Here is a 20,502-nt window from a genome sequence, read left to right on the forward strand (position 1 = left end):
ATTTTTGCGTGTAACATTGCAAAGCAACATGAAATGGAATGAGCATTTGTGGATGGGTAGGGAGGGTGAATGATCAACTTCGGTTTATTGGGAGAATTTTAGGAAAGAGTGGTTCATCTATAAAGGAGACTGCATACAGGAAGCTAGTGCAACCTATTCTTGAGTACTGCTCAAGTGTTTGGGATCCATACCAGGTCACATCGAAGGAAGACATCAAAGCAATTCAGAGGTGGGCTGCTAGATTTGTTACTGGTATGTTCCAACAACATGCAAGTGTTAGCGAGATGCTTCGGGAACTCAAATAGGCATCCCTGGAGGAAATGTGATGTTCTTTTCGAGGAACACTACTGAGCAAGTGAACAGGAAAGGAAATGATGTAATGGTACAAGGCATTCTCTGACAAGCACCTTACGGTGGCTGGCAGAGTATCTATATAGATGTAGCTGTAGATGTACGTGTAGAGAGGAAGTGGATGAAAGGGGGATAAGGAATGCAGTACTACAGAGAACAGTTTGTTAGAGCACTGAAAGTCTAGCCCAAAAGAAGGCACATAGGGGAGATGGAATTCTCTCAGAATGATTAAGATCCTTGGGAGAAACAATGATGACAAAACTATTCCATCCACCAGGCAAGCTATATGAAAAGGTGGAATACCCTCAGGCTTCGAGAAGAGTCTAAGAATATCAAAAAAGGCAAGTGGTGACGCATGTTACTGAAACATCAGTCACGGTCATAAAATACTAACACAAATTATCTACACAGGAATGGTATGATTGGTACAATCTAACTTGCGGGAATATCAATTTGTGTTCTGGAGAAATGTAAGAACATGCAAAGCAATACTAAACCAACTACACATAAGACAAGATTGGAGAACTGCAGTCCCAAATTTATAGGTTTAGAAAAGTTTTTGACAATGTTGACAGGAAGAAACTCTGAAATTTTGAACTTAACAGGAGTAAAATATATGAAGCAGAAAGTTATCTATAACATGAACAAGAGCAGACTGGAATTACAAGAGTCAAAAGACATCCAAGGGAGGCAACAGTTGGCAAGTGAATAAGACAGGATTATAGCCTTCTCTAATTAGCCACATTATTTGTTGTTGCATTTCACATCTAGAAATGTTCAAGTCTGTTGGGAAGTATTCTTCAATTTCAAGAGTCAACTGTTCTCTTATTATCTTTTTGTTTGTCTAATTAATTTTGAAGTTCTTTCCTAGTAGCCATGAATGTCTCAAGAGCATTTTTTAATTTGTTACTACTGTATGTGTAGGATATGTTGTAGCTGTATTTTACTTCCTGTTAACAATCTTCATTCCATGAACAATGCTTTTTCAATGTTTGTAATTCGGTTTTGGGGAAGTTTGATTAATTTGTTTTCAATTCATTCCCAATTTAGTGCCTGCATTTGATCAAGTTGGTATGCTACTAGCAGCAGCTGGATTTTACTCATATCAATTTTAGACATTACTGAAATCCTTTTGTTGAATTTTTGGGGCTTTAAATTTAGTTTCACATGGGTTAGGTAGTGATCTGTATCACGATTTGTTCCTCTGCTTGTGATACCAGACGCCATTTTGATTGGTCTATTTGTTCAAACACCTGATATCAGACAGGTCAAAATGGAGATACAGTCAAAATTAGTATCAGCAAAAACAAGAGTGAAAGTAAGTACGCAGATATTCTTATAACCTAAAGTCATCATTACTGTTTAAATCAAACAATGGAAAATCCAGGATGGAATGTAACAATATTACAGAAGGAAAGTTGCTACTCACCATATAGCTTAGATGCTGAGTCACGACAGGCACAACAAAAAGATCCGCACAATTATAGTTTTCGGCCATTAAGACCTTTCTCAGCAATAGACACACATACACACACGCACACACACACACTCATGCAAACGCAACTTGCATACACGTCTGCATGTGTTTCTATTGCTGACAAAGGCCTTAATGGCCGAAAACTATAATTGTGTGGATCTTTTTGTTGTGCCTATCGTGACTCAGCATCTAAGCTATATGGTGAGTAGCAACTTTCCTTCTGTAATATCATTACTGTTTAAGGTAGGTCAAAATAAGGATACAATACATAGTGGTATTATCAGCAGAATATGTATGCTAACTAAGATTAGGTATGTATTCTTACAATCTAATTGTTTCAGTAACATTTATTTTTAAATATTCAGTAATTCTTTTACAGAATAGAAACAGTGCTTTATTAGAACTGCCTTTAGTTTCATTTTAAATTTTGGATATGTAACAATTTTCAATTCATCTGGTTTTTTGTTGTGTAGTATGAGACCAATGTTATCCCACTCCTCGGATAGTATGTTGGTCTGAAATGGATTTGGTGTATATCTGATTTCTTTCCGGTACTTAGTTGTATACGTTCTTGTTCTGTAGTATTTTGACCTTTCTCAGCTGGTAGTCCCTAATAAGCAAGGAAGTTTCATAAGTGAATAAGCAGGGAATATTCAGAACACAAAGCTCAGTAAAATGAAATCTACAGTACACCATCTCTTGAAGACCACAAATTATTCTTAAGGCTCTTTCTTGCATTTCAAACAACAGTTATGCTATGAATTTTGTGTCCCCAGAAAACTGTCACATATCAGAGCAGTGAGAGGGACTTGCATAGCGTGCCTGCATTCTTTTGTTTTAATTGTTGCAGTCTTTAATATTTTTAGACTATAGCACATAGATGGGAAAAGGGTAACAAATTCACCAGTCATTTTCCTCCATTTTCTCTCTTTCCCAAAGCGCCCATTAAACACACCCCACAGAATTTTCACGTGATTTTACGGAGTTTTGAAGACTATATTTTCTACCATTTTCCATGAGTTATTTATATTTTCTGGATCTGATTAAGTTTCTTGGTTGATGACAAATGTGCATTAATTACAGTGTACATTTATTTTCACACTTCAAGGAAACTGACATTAATCTTTTCTTTACAGTCTTTATATCAATTTTGGAACTAAAAATGTTCTGCGAAACTGTGAATGGCAACAACAAATGATGTGTGTCTTTCAAGGATTCTTCTGTCTATTTTACTTTCAAAGAGTCTGTAATTTCCAAAATACGTGGAGTTCTCAACTAACAATCTTGTTTCTTACATGGTTAAAACTTTAATTTTTTTCTCACAGTGTGTTTTTCCTAATGTGTAGAAATTATAATGTAAAATGTAGCTTAATTTGGCAGTTAAAGGTAACAGAAAACTGAAGCAGGTGCCCCTGGAGTATTTAAAGTCGCACATGGGTGAGCAGTAGGCAGTTGAGATCCCTGTTAACTTTGATGAGACAGGACAGCACAAGTTGTAGACAGATACAGTTTTAACTGGACAGTTAGTTGGGTGCATAGTTGAGAAGGCACTGATTTTATAAGTTATGTTCAGTTTCCAACACCTAGAAAATTTTGTGTGAGAAGAGATGTACAGTAAATTCCTGTGCAGTCAACACTTGTATTCATTTGAGAGAGCCTGCAGTGGAATTTTTTTCCAAACAGATATATTTTGGTTGTTACATATGTCAGGCTTAAGCTTAAATTCTATTCAACTAGGACTATTTAGAGGCTTTGTTTTGTTTTGTTTTGTTTTAGGGCACAAAAAAAAAAAAAACTAGGGCCACATGTGCCCATATCAGAAAGGTAGAACACGAAGACGAAAAAGGAGTTACAAGTGACTACACTACAAACCCTTCACCATATTGCTATGAAGGGTACAAAGTAAAACGCGATTGACAGCCCGTGCGTTGTTCACTAAAATGGCTGATAACTCAGACGGCAATCATAAATAAGAATGTAAGTGGTTAAAAAAAGAGCATTCCATCAGGAAATAATGAATCATCACAGGCCGAGAACAATGAGAACAAAGTGGTGGGGGATCAGCACTTAACAAATGGCGATGGTTAAAAAGCCACTGGGGGAGGTTTAATTTCCCAGAGTTTGTTCCCATGAAGGTAAGGCAAGTGGTTATGCCAAAGGGACACCACATGCTGACAATAACACACAGATCACTGGAGGGAATGGAAGAACTAGTGGGTCAAAGTACGAGGACTGCAGCCTTGGCAGCAGTGCCAGCAGCCTCGTTTGCCGTCATAACGACGCAATTAGGGACCCTCATACACATCACAGTGGCTCCATCATGAATGAACAAGTGAAAGCTTTCCTGGACCCATTGCACTAAGGGATGGATGGTGTACAGCACACAGAGGCTCTGAAGGGCACAGAGAGAGTCGGAGCAGATGACACAATTGGAGAGCCTGTGTCGCCGAATATACTACATGGCCTGATACAGGGTGAAGAGCTCCACTGTAAATACTGAGCAGTGTTCCGGAAGCTGATACCAAAAATCATCCATGCCAATGATGAAGGTACAAAGATACTATCGTGCGAAGGTCGAGAAACTTAATGGCAACAGATCAAGCCTGGAGTAGTGTCTTTAGGAAGCAAATTAAATCCAAGGTTAACACGGGCCACCACACGAAGTCAAGGTGGTGAAGGGTTCACACCCATTGGGAAAGTGGCAGGTAGTGTGAAGTGAAGATGCCAGAGCAACGGCCAAAAGAGAAGAGGGACGTGCTCCATACTGGCGATCAAATGAGTCATCGAAAAAGGAGGCATAGGATGGGTGGCCAGGCATGGCAGACAAATGGCATGTGTATCTGCTGAGGAGAAACTCACGGTGGTATGACAGCAGTAGTTTGGTATAAAAGGCACCAGTGGCCAAATAGATGCCACAATGGTGGATTATACTGAGAAGGTGCATAAACAAAACACCCATAATCTAGTTCTGAACGGACAAATGACTGGTACAATCAAAGGAGGGTGGTCTGATCCACTCCCCAGGAAGTACCGTTGAGGACACGTAGGACACTGAGGGATCACATACAAAGGGATGCCAGGTAAGACGTGGAAGGATCAAGAAGTTTCCCATCGAGCATGAGCCACAGGAATTGCATAGTTTCAATGAATGGAAGAGTAACGTGCACAAGATGTAAAGACAGTGGAAGAAACCAATTGTGCCACCAGAAGTTCATACAAACGGTTTTGTCAGTGGAAAGGTGAAAGACACTGTTGATGCTCCACGAGTAAAGACAGTTGAGACAATGCTGAAGATGCTGCTCAAGGAGACAAATCTGTAGAGAACTGCAATAGGTGGCAAAATCATCAACATAAAGGGAGCCGGAAATGCCCGGTGGGAGACAGGCCATAATAGGGTTACTGGCGATAGCAAAGATGATGACACTCAGAATGGATAAAGGTGTCTGACAAGGTAGAACCTGCACATACCTTGAAAACTTGGTCTTTTGTAAATTTCTGAAGGAAATGGGGCTTGCAGCCACGGAAGCCCCAAGCGTAATGAGTACAGAGGATACTTGTCTGCCGTCAGGTGTCATAGGCTTTCTCCAAACCAAAAAACATGGATCAAGTCGAGTATTTTTGCGAAAATCATTCACGACATGGGTTGACAAAGTGACAAGACAGTCAACTACAGAACAGCAGGCTCGAAATTGCAAAACTCGATCCACCATACCAGCCGGGCATGAATCGTACATTCCATCACCCTGCAAACACAGCTAGTGAGAGAAATGGGGTGGTTGTTAGAAGGAAGGTGCTCATCCTTACCGGGCTTGGGGACTGGTATGAGAGTGGCTAGGAAACATGCCCTATGCACAGATGCGATTGTATGTATGAAGACGAAAGTGCTTGCCCACTAGAGAGATGTTCTGCAACATCTGAATGTGAACATTGTCGAGCCCTGGGACAGAGAATCGGTATGAAGTGAGAACATGATCTAGTTCCCTCATAGTAAAGGCGACATTGTAGCACTCACCATTCTGAGAAGAGAAGGGTATCGCTCGAGCCTCCTATACTTGTTTCCTATGAAGGAAGGCAGTGTGATAGTGGGTGGAGGACAAAATCTCCACAAAATAGCACCCCGAGGTGTTGGAGATAGCAATATGGTTCACTATGACATCATCTGCTACATTCAGGCTGGAAATTGAGGAATGGACCTTGGACCCAGAGAGCTGTCGGAGATTAGCCCTCACAATGGAAGAGGGAATGGAACTGTTATCACAGAGAATGCGAAGACACTGTGTGTTCAATAGTTTATAACGAATGAAGTTTGCCATCGTAGGATGATGGATAAAAAAGTGGAGAGCAAGTGTTTATGCATGAATTGCATCGCGGCACACCTCAGTCCACCAAGGGACTGGGACGGTGCGTTTAAGTTGAAGTGTGAGGAATGGAACATTCTGCAGTGATAAGGATAATGTTTGTAAGGTATTCTACCGGGTCATTAGAACTGGGGAAATGTTGTTCATCGAAGATCAGGGAGGAGTAAAACCTCCCGTCAGCCTTAAAAAAGCTGCCATTTTGGTGTGCATATTAGGTGGGGTAAGCGTCAGCAAATGGATAGAACATGGAAAATTGTCATTCAAGTATGTGTCAGAGAGAACAGACCACTCAAGATGACGGGCAATCTGGGCATTGCAGAAGGAGAGGTCCAAATGGTAATAGGTGTGCATGGAGTCTGAAAGGAACATGGGTGCTCCTCTGTTAAGACAAATGAGGTTAAGTTAATTCAGAAGGTCAGCCAAGAGTGTAACTCTCTGACAGGTTCAGGGAGAACCCAATAGGGGATGGTGCACTTTAAAGTTACTGAGCAGCAGAAAGGGGTGAGGGAGTTGCCCAATAAGCTGGGGGAAATCTGCCCTGGTGACACCGAATGACAGAGGGATGTAAATGGTACAAAGGGAAAAGGTTAAGTATGGAACGAAAATGGAGACTGCCACAGCTTGAAGCCAGGTAGTCATGCTGCTCATCCGGGATGAGCAGCATGACTCCCCCATGACTCCATCCTTGGGGGGAAGGTCAAAGTGGACCAGAAAGATATGTAAGAGGTCAAAGCGGGCATGAGGATGCAATTTTGTTTTCAGAGGACAAGTGGACACTGCAATTCCAAGGGCAGCCATAATTCCCCTTTGTTGGATCTAAGGCCACAAACGTTCCACTGGAGAAGAGTCATGATGAGAAAAAGGGAGGAGGGAAAAAAATTAAGGGGTGTCACCTCAGTGGCTGCCAAGTGCCAGCCTTCGAAGACTCACTGCTACAGGGTGCAGAGGCTGGAGGATCCTGCCCTATGAGACCTACAGAGGTGTCGGCATTCTCCCTCTGTCAGTCTGCATAGCCCAGGGCAGAAAAACGGTTGGCGGTGCGCACCAGCAATATAGAGGTTGGCCAGGTGACAGTATCACAAGGCGACTCCGTTAATGAGAATCTCCGAGTCAGCGAAGGAGAAGACCATTTGCCTCTGATTTCTTGGAGCCCTTACATGTGGCAGATGATGAATCAGATGTTCGTTGGCGGGAGGGACGTAAAAAATCTTCGCGGGAGTATTCTTTCTGTCCTTCCTGGCCTGCCAGTTGTATAGCAGGTGAATTTGCCCCACGAGGTGAAAGTTCGGTGGCTCACTGCGAAGCTGGAGGAGGGGGAGACAGTGATGCTACCGTGACACTGGGCGATTTTACAACCATGTTGCTGAATTTGAGGTAACATGTCTACATATCCATGTCCTATGTTGAGCAAGATGCAGCAAGAACAGTACTGTATATGCCAGATGGTAAAACACAGGCTTTCCAACTAGCCAACAACTTGCGAGCAACGAGGTAAGGCACTTTTTTCTTCACCCGGATCTTCTGGGTGGCCTGCTCATTGAAATACAAGGGACAATCTCAGGAGGAGGCTGAATGGTCACCACTGAAATTGATACTGGGGGGAGAAGGAGGTGGACAATTGCCCTCACGAACATCCCTACCTCATGTTACACATTTGGTAGGATGTTGACAGGACATTCCAGTGTCATCATAATGACGACACTGGTAGCAGCATATCGGGTTCAGAATGTGCAGTTGAATTGTGGACTTATGACCTCAGCAGTTGAGTCCCATAGTACTCAGAGCCATTAGTTGAATTGTGACAACTTCATAACCTCCTTTGAATCTGGATGGAAACACTGATCTATCAACCATGAGAAAAAGAGTGTGTGTGGTCACTAACACAGCATCTACCTTTTTCCTCATGTGATGGACTGCAGTGACACCCTGATCCGAGAAGTACGTTTGGATTTCTGCCTACCATCAAGCAGCCTACTGTAAATAACACCACACAAAGAATTCAGTTTTCGATGGGCCTCATCACAAAGGAGCGAAGCTGCAAGCAGTTGTTGTGCTTGAGAATCAGAAATAGTCTCCATAAACAATGTGCCATTGCATGAACGAGAGCAGGATTTCAGATGGTCAGCAACTGCATCAACACCTTTCTGAATAAGAAACAGATCTGCCATAGGTAAAGGACAGACAATCTTCAGTACAAGAAACCAAGAGGAACTGTGGTGCAACTGGGAGGGTCTTCAAATTGTTAGCCTCATTCTTTTTACCATATTTACTCGAATCTAAGCCGCACTCGAATCTAAGCCGCACCTGAACTTTGAGACTCGAAATTCAAGGGGAGAGAAAAGTTTTAGGCTGCACCTCCAAATTGAAACAAAGTTGGTCCATTGTAATATGAGACACAATTTAGGTCGAATGAATGACGATACAGCTACAGTAGTTTGGTTCGAGTCGTAAGCTTAGCAGTTAAGCTTTACCAGGTAGCCATTGCTATGCGTCAGGCACTCTGTCCGTATTTATACGGTTACCCTTCCTTTTTCACGTGCTTTGTCTGGTTTGAATTGATTGCTTATTTTTCTTTGATCTGATCAGTGTCGTTGTCTGTGTTATAGGTGTTTACGTCACTTCAAGAGACTTCTATTTGTTGTTCAAAAATAGCTCTGAGCACTATGCGACTCAACTTCTGAGGTCATCAGTCGCCTAGAACTTAGAACTAATTAAACCTAACTAACCTAAGGACATCACACACATCTATGCCCGAGGCAGGATTCGAACCTGCGACCGTAGCGGTCGCTCGGTTCCAGACTGCAGCGCCTAGAACCGCACGGCCACTCCGGCTGGCGCTATTTGTTGTTACTTACACTGCTGCTTTCTTTGATAATGATCAACAAGAACCAAATAATAGACTGTGTATGATAGAAGATGTTCTGAACGAGAGTTATAAAAAAATAGCGAAAATTTTTCTCCGTTTGAGAAATCTTTGCAGAACCTCTTTAGTACATTAGATTCTGCACAGAAATTAGAGTCATCTTAGGTTTAAAAATCTATTCAATTGCCGTGCTTCACTTCTGACTGTACCACTATTAGGCATAAGAATAATACGAATATAAACATGACATGATATGTACATTCTTCCGCATTTGCTGTTGTCTCACTCAAGTTTCGCAGTTTATTAGGCAGACTGGATTTAAATGAGATAGCAGCAAACACAAAACAATACATGGCAAAATGTTTATATTCATATTATTCTTATGGTGAAGAGAATACTGCATATGATTCACAATTCATAAAAATTCCTATTAGCAACCATCTCTTCTCACAGGTAGGAAAAAATTCAGAACGTAGAGTTGGCCATATTGACAAACATCCCAAACAGTCTTGCCAGTCGGATTTTCGTAGTACATTGAAATGCTGCTACATTTGAAGATGAACAATACGGAATTTGTATTTACTTTATTGAGTAATGTACAAAAATGCAGTGGTTGAAACTCGTGGTGACGCAGAGGTTTTGGCATCAGTATTTATCTTTGTGCCTGCAAAGCATGCCTGTGTAACGCTACATATATTCGATGGCAGAAGTTAGTTTTGGCGGCACCTACCAACATTTTTCAGAACTTCCGTTTACTTTGCATTCGATTCTAAGCCGCAGGCAGTTTTTTGGGTTACAAAAACCGGAAAAAAAGTGCGGCTTAGATTCAAGTAAATATGGTATGTGTAGTAGACACAGACTGTGAAGAAGACGACTGGCTAATTGCAAGAACATCCCCCACGATTGATAGTGTCTCTGATAGTGCACTCCTTCCAACTGAGGGCCCCCTCAGAGAAGGAGGGACCGGGGGGAGGGGGGGGGGGGTGCACACACCTTAGGTGATTGTTCACACTTCAGGTCGCACCTCCAAAACAGCTTACAGAGGGACCAATTGGCAATTTGGGAAGGTTACAGCTCAGGCAATCAACCCTCCCTTGGTCTGGCCTCTACCAGGGGGTAGGTACAAACCCTACCTATTGACCCGGGGCTGGGAATTATGCATTACCCAGTCACCTGTTACTTGTCAGACGCACGGGCGAGACTTCGGGAGTGCACAGGCAGGAAGAAGAAAAAGAGGAACCTCAAATGCCAAAGCAGAGGAAAGATAGGAGAAGGGGAATGAGGAAATAAAAAAAGGAATGAAAAACTGGGGAGAGTTGTTCTGATGTCAGGCTACTGAAAATGCAGAACACATTCCCAAAAGCATCCCAGACACGTTCCCCAAGGGTGGGGAAAAGGAACAGAAAGAGGCTTTGTGGAAATTTATGGATGAGTGGTCTGTGTAGGGATAAAATAATGTTTTACTTTAAGAGCAGGTATGATGACATTTTTCAAAACATTAATACTTTATTATAACACTACTATTTTACTTTATTATTATTATTATTATAATTATGCTGGGTTTTCCATTGTTTAATACTAAGTTCCTAACTTAACTGAAAATAATTCAGCTTCTACTTCTACTAATTTATTTGGACACTGGGACTCGCTGCTGTGTGATGTCTCTCCTAAACAGTTAACACCTATCTGAAGGTCAAGTTCCATCTCGACACCCTTAGATAGGTTCATGCGGTGTCAAGCCACAGAATAATTAATTTTTACAGACTGGATGAAAGTGAGCAACTAGTCATCTAGATGTCTTAGTTTATACCTCCAAGCTACATGACACTCTACTGGCAGACTACCACACTCAAAAGTATGAGAAATATAAAAATCTTACCAGCTCCTGGGGCCGCAGTGTGGAGCATTAGCCATCGCAAAGTCACGTTACATTCACGTATGATATTTGTAACCTTGCTGACATGGTCCAACACATTTTCTTCCACTAAAACTCCTTCTTTTAACAGCTGCTGCGTCTGTGGTATCAGTTTCTTTCAACAGAAAAATGCATGCAATCTTTCATTATAACCAAAAGAAAATAATTTTTATGACTTCTTTAGTTTATCACATCAAGAAAAAAAGTAGATCAAACTTTCCAATAGATTAAAATGTTGTGCCAGGTCAGAACTCAAATCCAGACCCTCGTGTTAAATGGGTAGTCCTCTTACTGACTGAGTTATCTAGGCCTCTCACACAATTTCAGGAGTACCATAAAATGTAGCAAAGTGGAGGAGCTTCTTATACTGTGATATCAGTCATAGAACAAATAAATGCTGTTTTTTATTTACTTTTGAGCAATGTTGCCAAATAACTGTCACAATTACTTCACAGAAATTTTCTTCCTAAATTCTTATTATTCAGAAAGAAATTTGGGCTTTGTTGATTCCTATGGTGCAGTTAAGTTTTTTCACAAGCACTTTTATTTTACAGAACTTGATGTTTAAAATTTTGTAACCCCATATGCTTTAAAATTTTTGACTGAACTAATACACTTTTACTGGACGATTGACCTGTAACAAATTTACAACACAGAATTTCCTCATCAAATAATTCTGTTTGATTCTATATAACTTGCCATAGTTGGAAGTTATTTTAATTTGAAGATTTCATTGGTCATATAAATTTCAATCCAATAGAGTAATTAGTGCTTAAAAAGGCATATGAATTGTTGACAGGTAGAAATAAGTGCATGTTAATTCCATAATAAATAAAAATCACTAGTGGGGTGGTAGTAGTAGTAGTAGTAGTAGTAGTAGTAGTAGTAATATTGCTCTGTATGTAATTGGTGTGCAGTATTTTAGGCAATGAAGAGCACTTGCCACCGAAAGAACCTTGATTTGCTGTAGTCTGGTAAATGCCTTTGGGGTATCTCTGTCCAGAATTCTGAAAAAGAGCTTAAAATCACATAGGAGCAAACTAACATTTTTGGATGGACTATAACAGTTTCAGTGTGTTGCATTTCAGACAATCATCCAACAATGAGTTGATTATTGAATAAAAGCCAGCAGCAGGCAAAGGTTACTGATCACTGAGTTTATTATTTACATAAATCTTTATCACAAACTGTGAAAGTTATTGAAATGAAGAAATTCAAGCAGTAATTGAATTGTGGATTAGGACAGAACATTACACCATCACTTCCACACTCAAAATAACACAGAAACCCTTCTCAAGTACTTGCTGGACCAGATACAACAGGTGAAAGTATGGCATGGAGGATAACCAACGTGTAGCTCAAGGGTTGTTTTTTTGCACGACTTTTCACTTTGCAGCGAAGTCTGTGCAAAGCAAGAGAGACACTGGCAAACTTATGTTATGAGACAAGTTTGAATAACTCAGTTTGTAAGAATAATTGCCCACAAAAAGTAAGGATCTTGGTCCACATATCTAATTGGAACACAATTTTTGTGTCAAGAATTTTTGTAAAAGCTGAAAGAACTGTGGGGAGAAAAGAGATGAATTGAGAAATTAGTGGGTCAGTCAACCCAGCTGCAGAACCCCCTTTCAAACCAACACAGTAGCTTCTTTGGCACAGCTTTCCTACTAAATTACCTCGTAATCTCGTTTCTCGTAACTGTTTGTCCATGCCCAAAGTATGAAGAAACAATGGGTTTTGACAGATATGATTTCTACAGGATCTTTATACTGTCTTATAGTACATAAATCCACAAATATTATTAAGTAGCATTTTCGCTGTTTCTTACCTGTAACCTGGATGAATATTTACAAGCGTACTCTCGAACATTGGACATTTCTAATGTATTAGTGAGGGCTGTCTTTGCAGCTTTGAAGTGCTCCCAAGCGTCTATCAGGTTTACCGTTATACCCATATAAATGCTAATGACCTACAAACAAATAAAATATTTTAGTAACACTCTGTGATACATAACCATTACAAAAAATTAAAAAATCTTCATAAAGGTTAATTTATTTGTAATTATTGCTAAATAGCTTACACAAACTCTAGCTATCTTAATTTAAATATATTTTATTTTATTTTATTTATTTATTTATTTATTCATCCATCCTTAAGACAATTTACATTGTATGGATGTCGCCAGTGAGTGTACAAATTATGGCATGAAATCTAAATATTTTCTTAACAAATGCCTTTTACATCGTTTAATAAGCATAGGTATTTTGATGTAGAACTAACATACATAAATACAAAGCCCTGCATACTTATTACATAAATGAAAAAATATAATTTATAAATACCCTAGGTGTGTTGACATGAAACTAGCTGACATAAATACATAGGCATAAATACATAATACATGAATGAAAAAATATGTCAGGTGTAACTTATGCTAGGTGTTCCCAACAATTCATTGGTTTTCATTTAAGATATTCGTCCACAGTGTAGAACCAACACTCTTGCAAAAACACTTTTAAAGTTTTTTTTAAAGAATACATACTGCTAATTTCTTTTATATTCTGTGGCAGCTTATCACGCCTTGTTCATCAACACTGTTCTGAGCTTTTAGCCTATTTATTCTATCTAAATGGAGGCAATGACTCAACCATGTGTTGTGATCATGAATAATGTTATTCAAGCTATAATTGTCAAGATTTTTTTTCTGATATACATTATGGTCTGAAAAATAAACTCACAAGGAACAGTCAGAACACACAGGTTTTAAAAGAATTCCTTGTAATGAGCTCATTTATTGCATTTTGTCATTATTCTTACAGCTTTCTTTTGTAATCTGAAAACTGTTTGTAGATTCTGGGTACTATTCCCCCAAAAGATTATTCCGTAGCTAAGACTGGCATGCACATAACCAAAGTAAGCTGACCTTACACAGATGTCACTGCATACTGACGAAAGAACTCTTAAGCGCACAGCATGCTGTGGAGATGACATGTTCATCTCCTTTTTGTTGGCTGTCAATGTGCAGTCCTAGGAATTTAGTGTTGGTTACATATGTTATTCAAGTGTTGTGTAGTTTTGAATTTATAGACTTGTGCTTCTTGTTTATTCTAAAGTACATGCTGTTTGTTTTCTTAATGTTGAGAATTACTCTGTTCTCTGTAGACCATTTATAAACATCTGCTAGTGCTTCATTGGTTTTTTCCAATATCAGGTCAGGTGTCTTGCTGGTAATCAGTATATTACTGTCACCGGCAAAAAGTAAATTTTCTCTGTGCTCCACACATTGTGGGAAATCATTAATATAAATTAAGAACAATATTGGGCCCAGAACACTTCCTTGTGGGACTACTATATTAACATACTGTGGGTCAGATTAGTGATTTACCACATATTTGGATGTGCTATGTGAAGTTTCTACTCTCTGCACTCTGTTATTTATTTACAATTGGAACCACTTATTTACCATTCCCGATTCCCCGAGACTCCAGCTTGTGTAGAAGAATGTCGTGATCAACAGTATTGGAGGCTTTCGATAGATCTAGGAAAATTCCAGTTACAGAACTGTCCTTGTCTAATGATTCAAGAACAATTTTTGTAAACTGAGCTATTGCAATTTCAGTGCTTCTGCCCAGTCTGAAGCCATGCTTTTCCTTGCAGAGAAGATTATATTTATTTAAGTAGCTCATAAGTCTAGTTTTCATTAAAGTCTACACAATTTTAGAAAATACTTGAAGAGAAAGCAATTGGCTTGTAATTTCCTGTTTTCAACATCACCTTTTTTTGCAGAGGTATGATTTAAGCTAGTTTCAGGTAGTCTTAGAAGCAGCCAATCTTAAAAGACTGGTTAATGATGTCAGTTAAAAGAGCTTTAATGCTGAAACTTCCTAGCAGATTAAAACTGTGTGCCAGACCGAGACTCGAACTTGGGACCCTTGCCTTTCGCGGGCAAGTTCTCCACCAACTGAGCTACCCAAGCACGACTCATGCCCCGTCCTCACTGCTTTACTTCTGTCAGTACCTTCACAGAAGGTCTCCTGTGAACCTCGCAGAACTAGCACTCCTGAAAGAAAGGGTATTACATAGACATGGCTCAGCCACAGCCTGGGGGATGTTTCCAGAATGAGATTTTCACTCTGCAGTGGAGTGTGCGCTGATATGAAACTTCCTGGCACATTAAAACTGTGTGCCGGACCAAGACTTGAACTCTGGACCTTTGCCTTTTGTGGTCAAGTGCTCTAACAACTGAGCTACCCAAGCACGACTCACGCCCCATCCTCACAACTTCATATCAGCGCACACTCTGCTGCAGAGTTAAAATCTCACTCTGGAAACACCCCCCACCCCCCACCCCCCACCCCCCCCCCGGGCTGTGGCTAAGCCATGTCTCCGCAATATCCTTTCTTTCAGGAGTGCTAGTTCTGCAAGGTACGCAGGAGAGCTTGTGTGAAGTTTGGAAAGTAAGAGACGAGGTACTGGCAGAAGTAAAGTTGTGAGGATGGGGCGCGAGTCATGCTTGGGTAGCTCAGTTGGTAGAGCACTTGCCTGCGAAAGGCAAAAGTCCCGAGTTCGAGTCTCGGTCCAGCACACAGTTTTAATCTGCCAGGAAGTTTCATATCAGCGCACACTCCGCTGCAGAGTGAAAATCTCATTCTGGCTTTAATGCTGCCTATGCACTATTTTAACACGCAAAGTGGGACTTTGTCCAGTCCTGTTGAGGATTTGTTTTTTAATTGTTTTATGGCACTGCTTACTTCTCTCTCAGTAGTGGGGAGCAGAACCACTGAATTTTTTATGTAATTTTGCACTGGAACATTTTTGGAAATTTGCTCTGCAGGTCTTTTGCAATACTGGTGAAGTATGAGTTTATGAAGTTAGTCAGGTCTTTTTGATCACTGATTGTATTGCCTGATTTCTTGATTTTAGTGTCCGAGTGCATTTTCTTTTTATTTCCAGTCTCACGTTTTACTAAAGTCCAAGCAGCTTTACTTTTCTTATTTACATTTTTTATCAGTTTGTCATTAGCTGACTTTTTAGCTGCCGGAAGTATCTTTCTGTAGATTTTTTTGCAGTTTTTGTAATAGCTTACAAAACCAGGGTCACTGCATGTATTCTTTATAGAGCTGAGTTGTCTAAAGGTTTAGGCAGATTTTGTAATCCCACTGGTAATCCATTTCATTTCGATCTGTGCTCCAATAGGAAGTAGAACTTTGGGAAACGATTCTCCAAATTTGAGCTTAAACAATGACATGAAATGACAGAACATCTGTTTGTGCATATACATCGTCCCAGGTTTCACGATTTAATTGTACAGCAAAATTTTGCATGGCTGATTTGGAGTAGATTCTCTTGTATACCTGTAGCTTGGTTGCTATTCCCATAGGAACACTTATTTGTGCAATCTGACAAAGATGATCTGAAAGTCCCAGATTTTTGAATATTAAGTCACAGTTTTCTGTGCCAATATCAGTGGCTATATGATCAATAGCAGAGGCTGAGTGTGTTGTTATACTTGTTGCATAGCTGACTAGTCATGCCATTCCAAAGCTACATAAAATGCTCAGAAAAGCATTAGTAACATTATCTATTTTTGCTGTGTTTACTTTAAGATCTCCACATAGCAGAATGTTACTTTTTGTGTTTGATACCTGTTCTAGACTCTATATTAGTTTTTCACAGAATATGTCAAAATCATCACTAGGGGAATGATATACTCATAATATCACAAGGTTTTTTGGAAACATTTTGATATGATAGCTTTATTGCTGACACTTCAAAGTGTTTTTCTTCACCAAGAGAGACAATGTCACTTCTTACCTTATACTGGAGTTCATTCTTAACATAAATACATGACACTCCCCTTCTAATTGAAACTCTACAGTAAGGGGGGGGGGGGGGGGGGGGAATGATTGTATGTCATTGTTGGCCGGGAGGCCACATTCGGTGGAGTTAGGCCACTGTATTGGAAGTCCATTTTAGTTGACGCCACATCAGCGACTTGCGAGTCAATGATGATGAAGGACACACAACACCCAGTCCCCTGCTGGGAATTGAACCGGGGCCCCCTGCATGGCAGGCAGTAACGCTACAGAGGCAGACGTACAGTAAGAAGATGCTAGTATATACGAAGCATGAGGGAGGGAGGGAGGGAAGGAGGGAGAGAGAGAGAGAGAGAGAGAGAGAGAGAGAGAGAGAGAGAGAGAGAGAGAGAAGAGAGTGTAAACGAAAACTTGAATGTGGTAGCTCAGACAATAGCTGTACTGTTGCATTTGTCTGTATATCTACCCATCATAGGAGTAGCAGTAATGGGTGACATTCCAGTAATTCATCTGTATATGGAAGTAAGAAATATATTTTGAGTTGGCAAGACACATGAAAATATATTTCCATAAGCCAAGTTACTATGTTTGTTTACGTGCCAATCCACTAGTCACTATGTTGTCAGATGGTATCTTTACTCATTACAGTTATAATGTGAAATAATTTTTCCTTCAAATCTCTACCTGACTCCATGACAACAATATTGGAGAAACACCATAAAATGAGAAAACAACTATGATTTCTCCTTATCATTACTCTCAGAATACCTTCTGATGCTTCATTTAAGTAGCCCTGTAAAAATATTTTTTCTCTCTACATTGCTGTAAGTCAAAGAATTTCTTTCTGACACTTACTGCTTCTTTTGCCTATAGCAGGGCCGGCCAGAAATTCTGCACGCGTGCGGTGCTCCTGCACATGTGCAACTTCCAGGTCACAGCATGCACGCCGCAGCCGTCAGCGTTCATGTAGTGCATGTTTCTACACATATATGTCGCTTTATCCACTTGCTGGGATACTCTGCACCGGCGAATTCTAGTGCTCTTTCCACAGCTTGCAAGCCAACCATGGGAAGGTATTTCGCGTATTAAACATTACTGTCACAGTCTGCTCATTGAGACGTCTACTTTTATGTTAACAGTTTAACCCAGTAAGACAAGCAATACAGTTAACAACCGTGGGTTTTTATTAAGGCAGCTTGACTGACGGCACGTAAATACGCGTAATGTTTTTGATCTAGTATTTAAGAAAGAGAGCACTTAGCGACTTCCAACGAACCTTATTCATGATTTCAAATAACATTAAACTAATGCAAGGTTTCCTATAACTAATTCTCGGTGCCCTCAGTTACACCCACATAATTTCTGTCTCACTGACCTCTGAACAGAATGATAACTGCAGACCTCTCAATGATCACCTGCTATTTCAATACCATTATTGCTATATCTTTCATCAGTTCCGTCTGAAATTTCCATAATAACCGACAATTAGATGAATGTTATGTTTTATCGACTTCAGCTGAGCGTAGCCCTTCTCACATTAATAAAAAACCCTAAATGTAAGTATACATTGGAACAATCGGTTTAATGACGAATTTTCCTGATAATAGTGTAACATGGAGCAGAATGAGGCAATAATGCACAATTAGTAAACAATAATTATTAATTATGAAAGGAATAAATCCAAACACGTTTATCACTCATCATGAGAAATGATATAGTTAAAATCGGGCACAAAAGCATGGCTCATTGACAAACGCAAGTAGTTGCGAAGATTTTCATCACTTATACTTGATCGAAACCTTGATTTATTCATTTTCATCACCGAGAAAAATCTTTCACAAACAAGCTCTTGCGTGTACCACATAAACAGGGAAGTGGAGCCGCCGCCGTTCATTTAGGACACATGTCTAATAACAGATGTCGCTGTCACACACGTGCGCACATGTGCAGCACTTCCACACGTCTGCACACTGTGCAGCGTTTGGCTGGCCCTGGCCTATAGCAATGATTTGTATAACTGAAAGTTGCCAAGCTGTACCATAGTTCAAAATCTCTCTCAAACTACAGATTCCTATAAAACTATCTGGTTGAGTCAAGTTAAAGGTTACAGAAAGGCGAGGGCATATCACCTTCAAATGGATCAGTCCTAGTAAAACACTGTAGTGTTCAACCAAATAGCTCATTGATGATAGCTTCACATTTCTTTAATTGATGTTATTAAACAAGCATAAATTCATAAAGGCTTTGTTCACCACCAGAATGTGTTGCAGGGGCACTTTTTACCATGTATTGACAGTCAGTCATTATAAAGTCTTGTAACTGTTAACACACGCAGATCTTTTTGTACATGACCAAATGCAGGATTTGTGCTGTCTATGAGAAGAGTGCCATTAGAGAGAGGATTCTCCAGTGTGATCTCCTAGATTTTTCAGTGTGATTAATTAATGAAATGCTGTTCATTTAGAACACTATTTGTAGATGTTTCACTTCTTTGGTGATGCTGTCCCTGCCAAAGTGTTCCTATGGACCTGAGTCTTTCATACTGAATTTCTTTGTGAGGGAGGACAATGGCTCAAAATGTGGGGATAACAGTCAGTGCACATGGATTTTCTATATACAGTGTTAGCCAGGGACCCATACAGTTTTCTCTTAACTAACAGCTTGCCTTCGTTTTCAATTTCCATTGTGAATGTTACATTAGGATGGACAGAGTTTAAATGTTCAAGGAACTCTTTTCAACTTCATCGCTGCATGTGGCCACACCACACACTGTGGATCTTAGAGAAATAGCTTCCTTGTTTATCTTAGGAAGGTCATATAATGGTAGTGGCACAGTTGCTTGAGTTCCAAGACCCTTAATGACATCACACAGCCAGCCTGACTCATTGAGAAGAGTCAGTGTCTTCCTCTGGATTTTATCTGTGGGACAGACATCTAGCTATCTCTAGGTAATGCCATTCACAACATCTACAATCTTTTTATTGTAGTCCACATGTGACATTAGGACAATAGCAATGCTCATATTGGCTGTCAGAATTGCAGTTTCTTTGTCCGCCATAGGTTTCTGAGTGTTACTCATTCTTTCTTACAGGTGATTGGTATCAGCACTGGTAAGTGTTGAGGTTGCAATTTAAATGAGGCTTTGGGTTGACACTCAATTTATTAAGAGGTCTCTAACTATCACATCTACTAGGCCAGGGAAACACTAAGAGAATGTGCATTTCAGGAAAAGTTGGTATGGGCTCTGAAAAACAGACGAGTGTCAAATGGCATAGTGGATGTCAGGGGTTGAATTCAGCTATAAATGGTGGCATGGGATATCAATAGTTCACTCTGGTTTTGGAACCCAGGTAGTGACTACTCACAACAGCAAAACTCACAGCATCTGAAGAAGATGATCGGGTTGGTCATCGAAATAATGTGGAAAAAATGTTAACAACTTGGCTGTATACCCAGAAGAACGCCATTAATAATTTTGCAACTTCAAAGAGACCTACACTGAGCTGAGTTATTCACTATGTTTAAGAATACCTTCTAGTACTCAGGCTTTAACAATAGTTTAGTCAACAATTATCTTCATCAGTTAACCAAACCAGATCTGAATAATTTTGACCAATAAATGGCTATGCACATATTTCATTACGTGAGCTGGATCAGAATGTTTCGGTATCATACAAAGTAAAAAAACACAAGAAACTGTTTGTATAAAAACATAATAATGG

General features: G+C 40.0%; 1 protein-coding gene across 7 annotated transcripts in view; it reads right to left on the reverse strand.

The window, feature by feature from the left end:
* Positions 1-20,502, reverse strand: part of LOC126253432 (WASH complex subunit 5-like) — a 183,143-nt gene that overhangs the window by 101,649 nt on the left and 60,992 nt on the right. For all 7 annotated transcript variants that reach the window (XM_049954772.1, XM_049954770.1, XM_049954771.1 and 4 more), the window contains 2 exons: positions 12,793-12,933; positions 10,929-11,079 (listed from right to left, as the gene is read on the reverse strand). In XM_049954772.1, the coding sequence (XP_049810729.1) occupies positions 10,929-11,079; positions 12,793-12,933 (292 nt within the window). The remainder of the gene's footprint in view (positions 1-10,928; positions 11,080-12,792; positions 12,934-20,502) is intronic.

This window comes from Schistocerca nitens, chromosome 4 (genome assembly GCF_023898315.1).
Source record: "Schistocerca nitens isolate TAMUIC-IGC-003100 chromosome 4, iqSchNite1.1, whole genome shotgun sequence".
Taxonomy (NCBI): Eukaryota; Metazoa; Arthropoda; class Insecta; order Orthoptera; family Acrididae; genus Schistocerca; species Schistocerca nitens.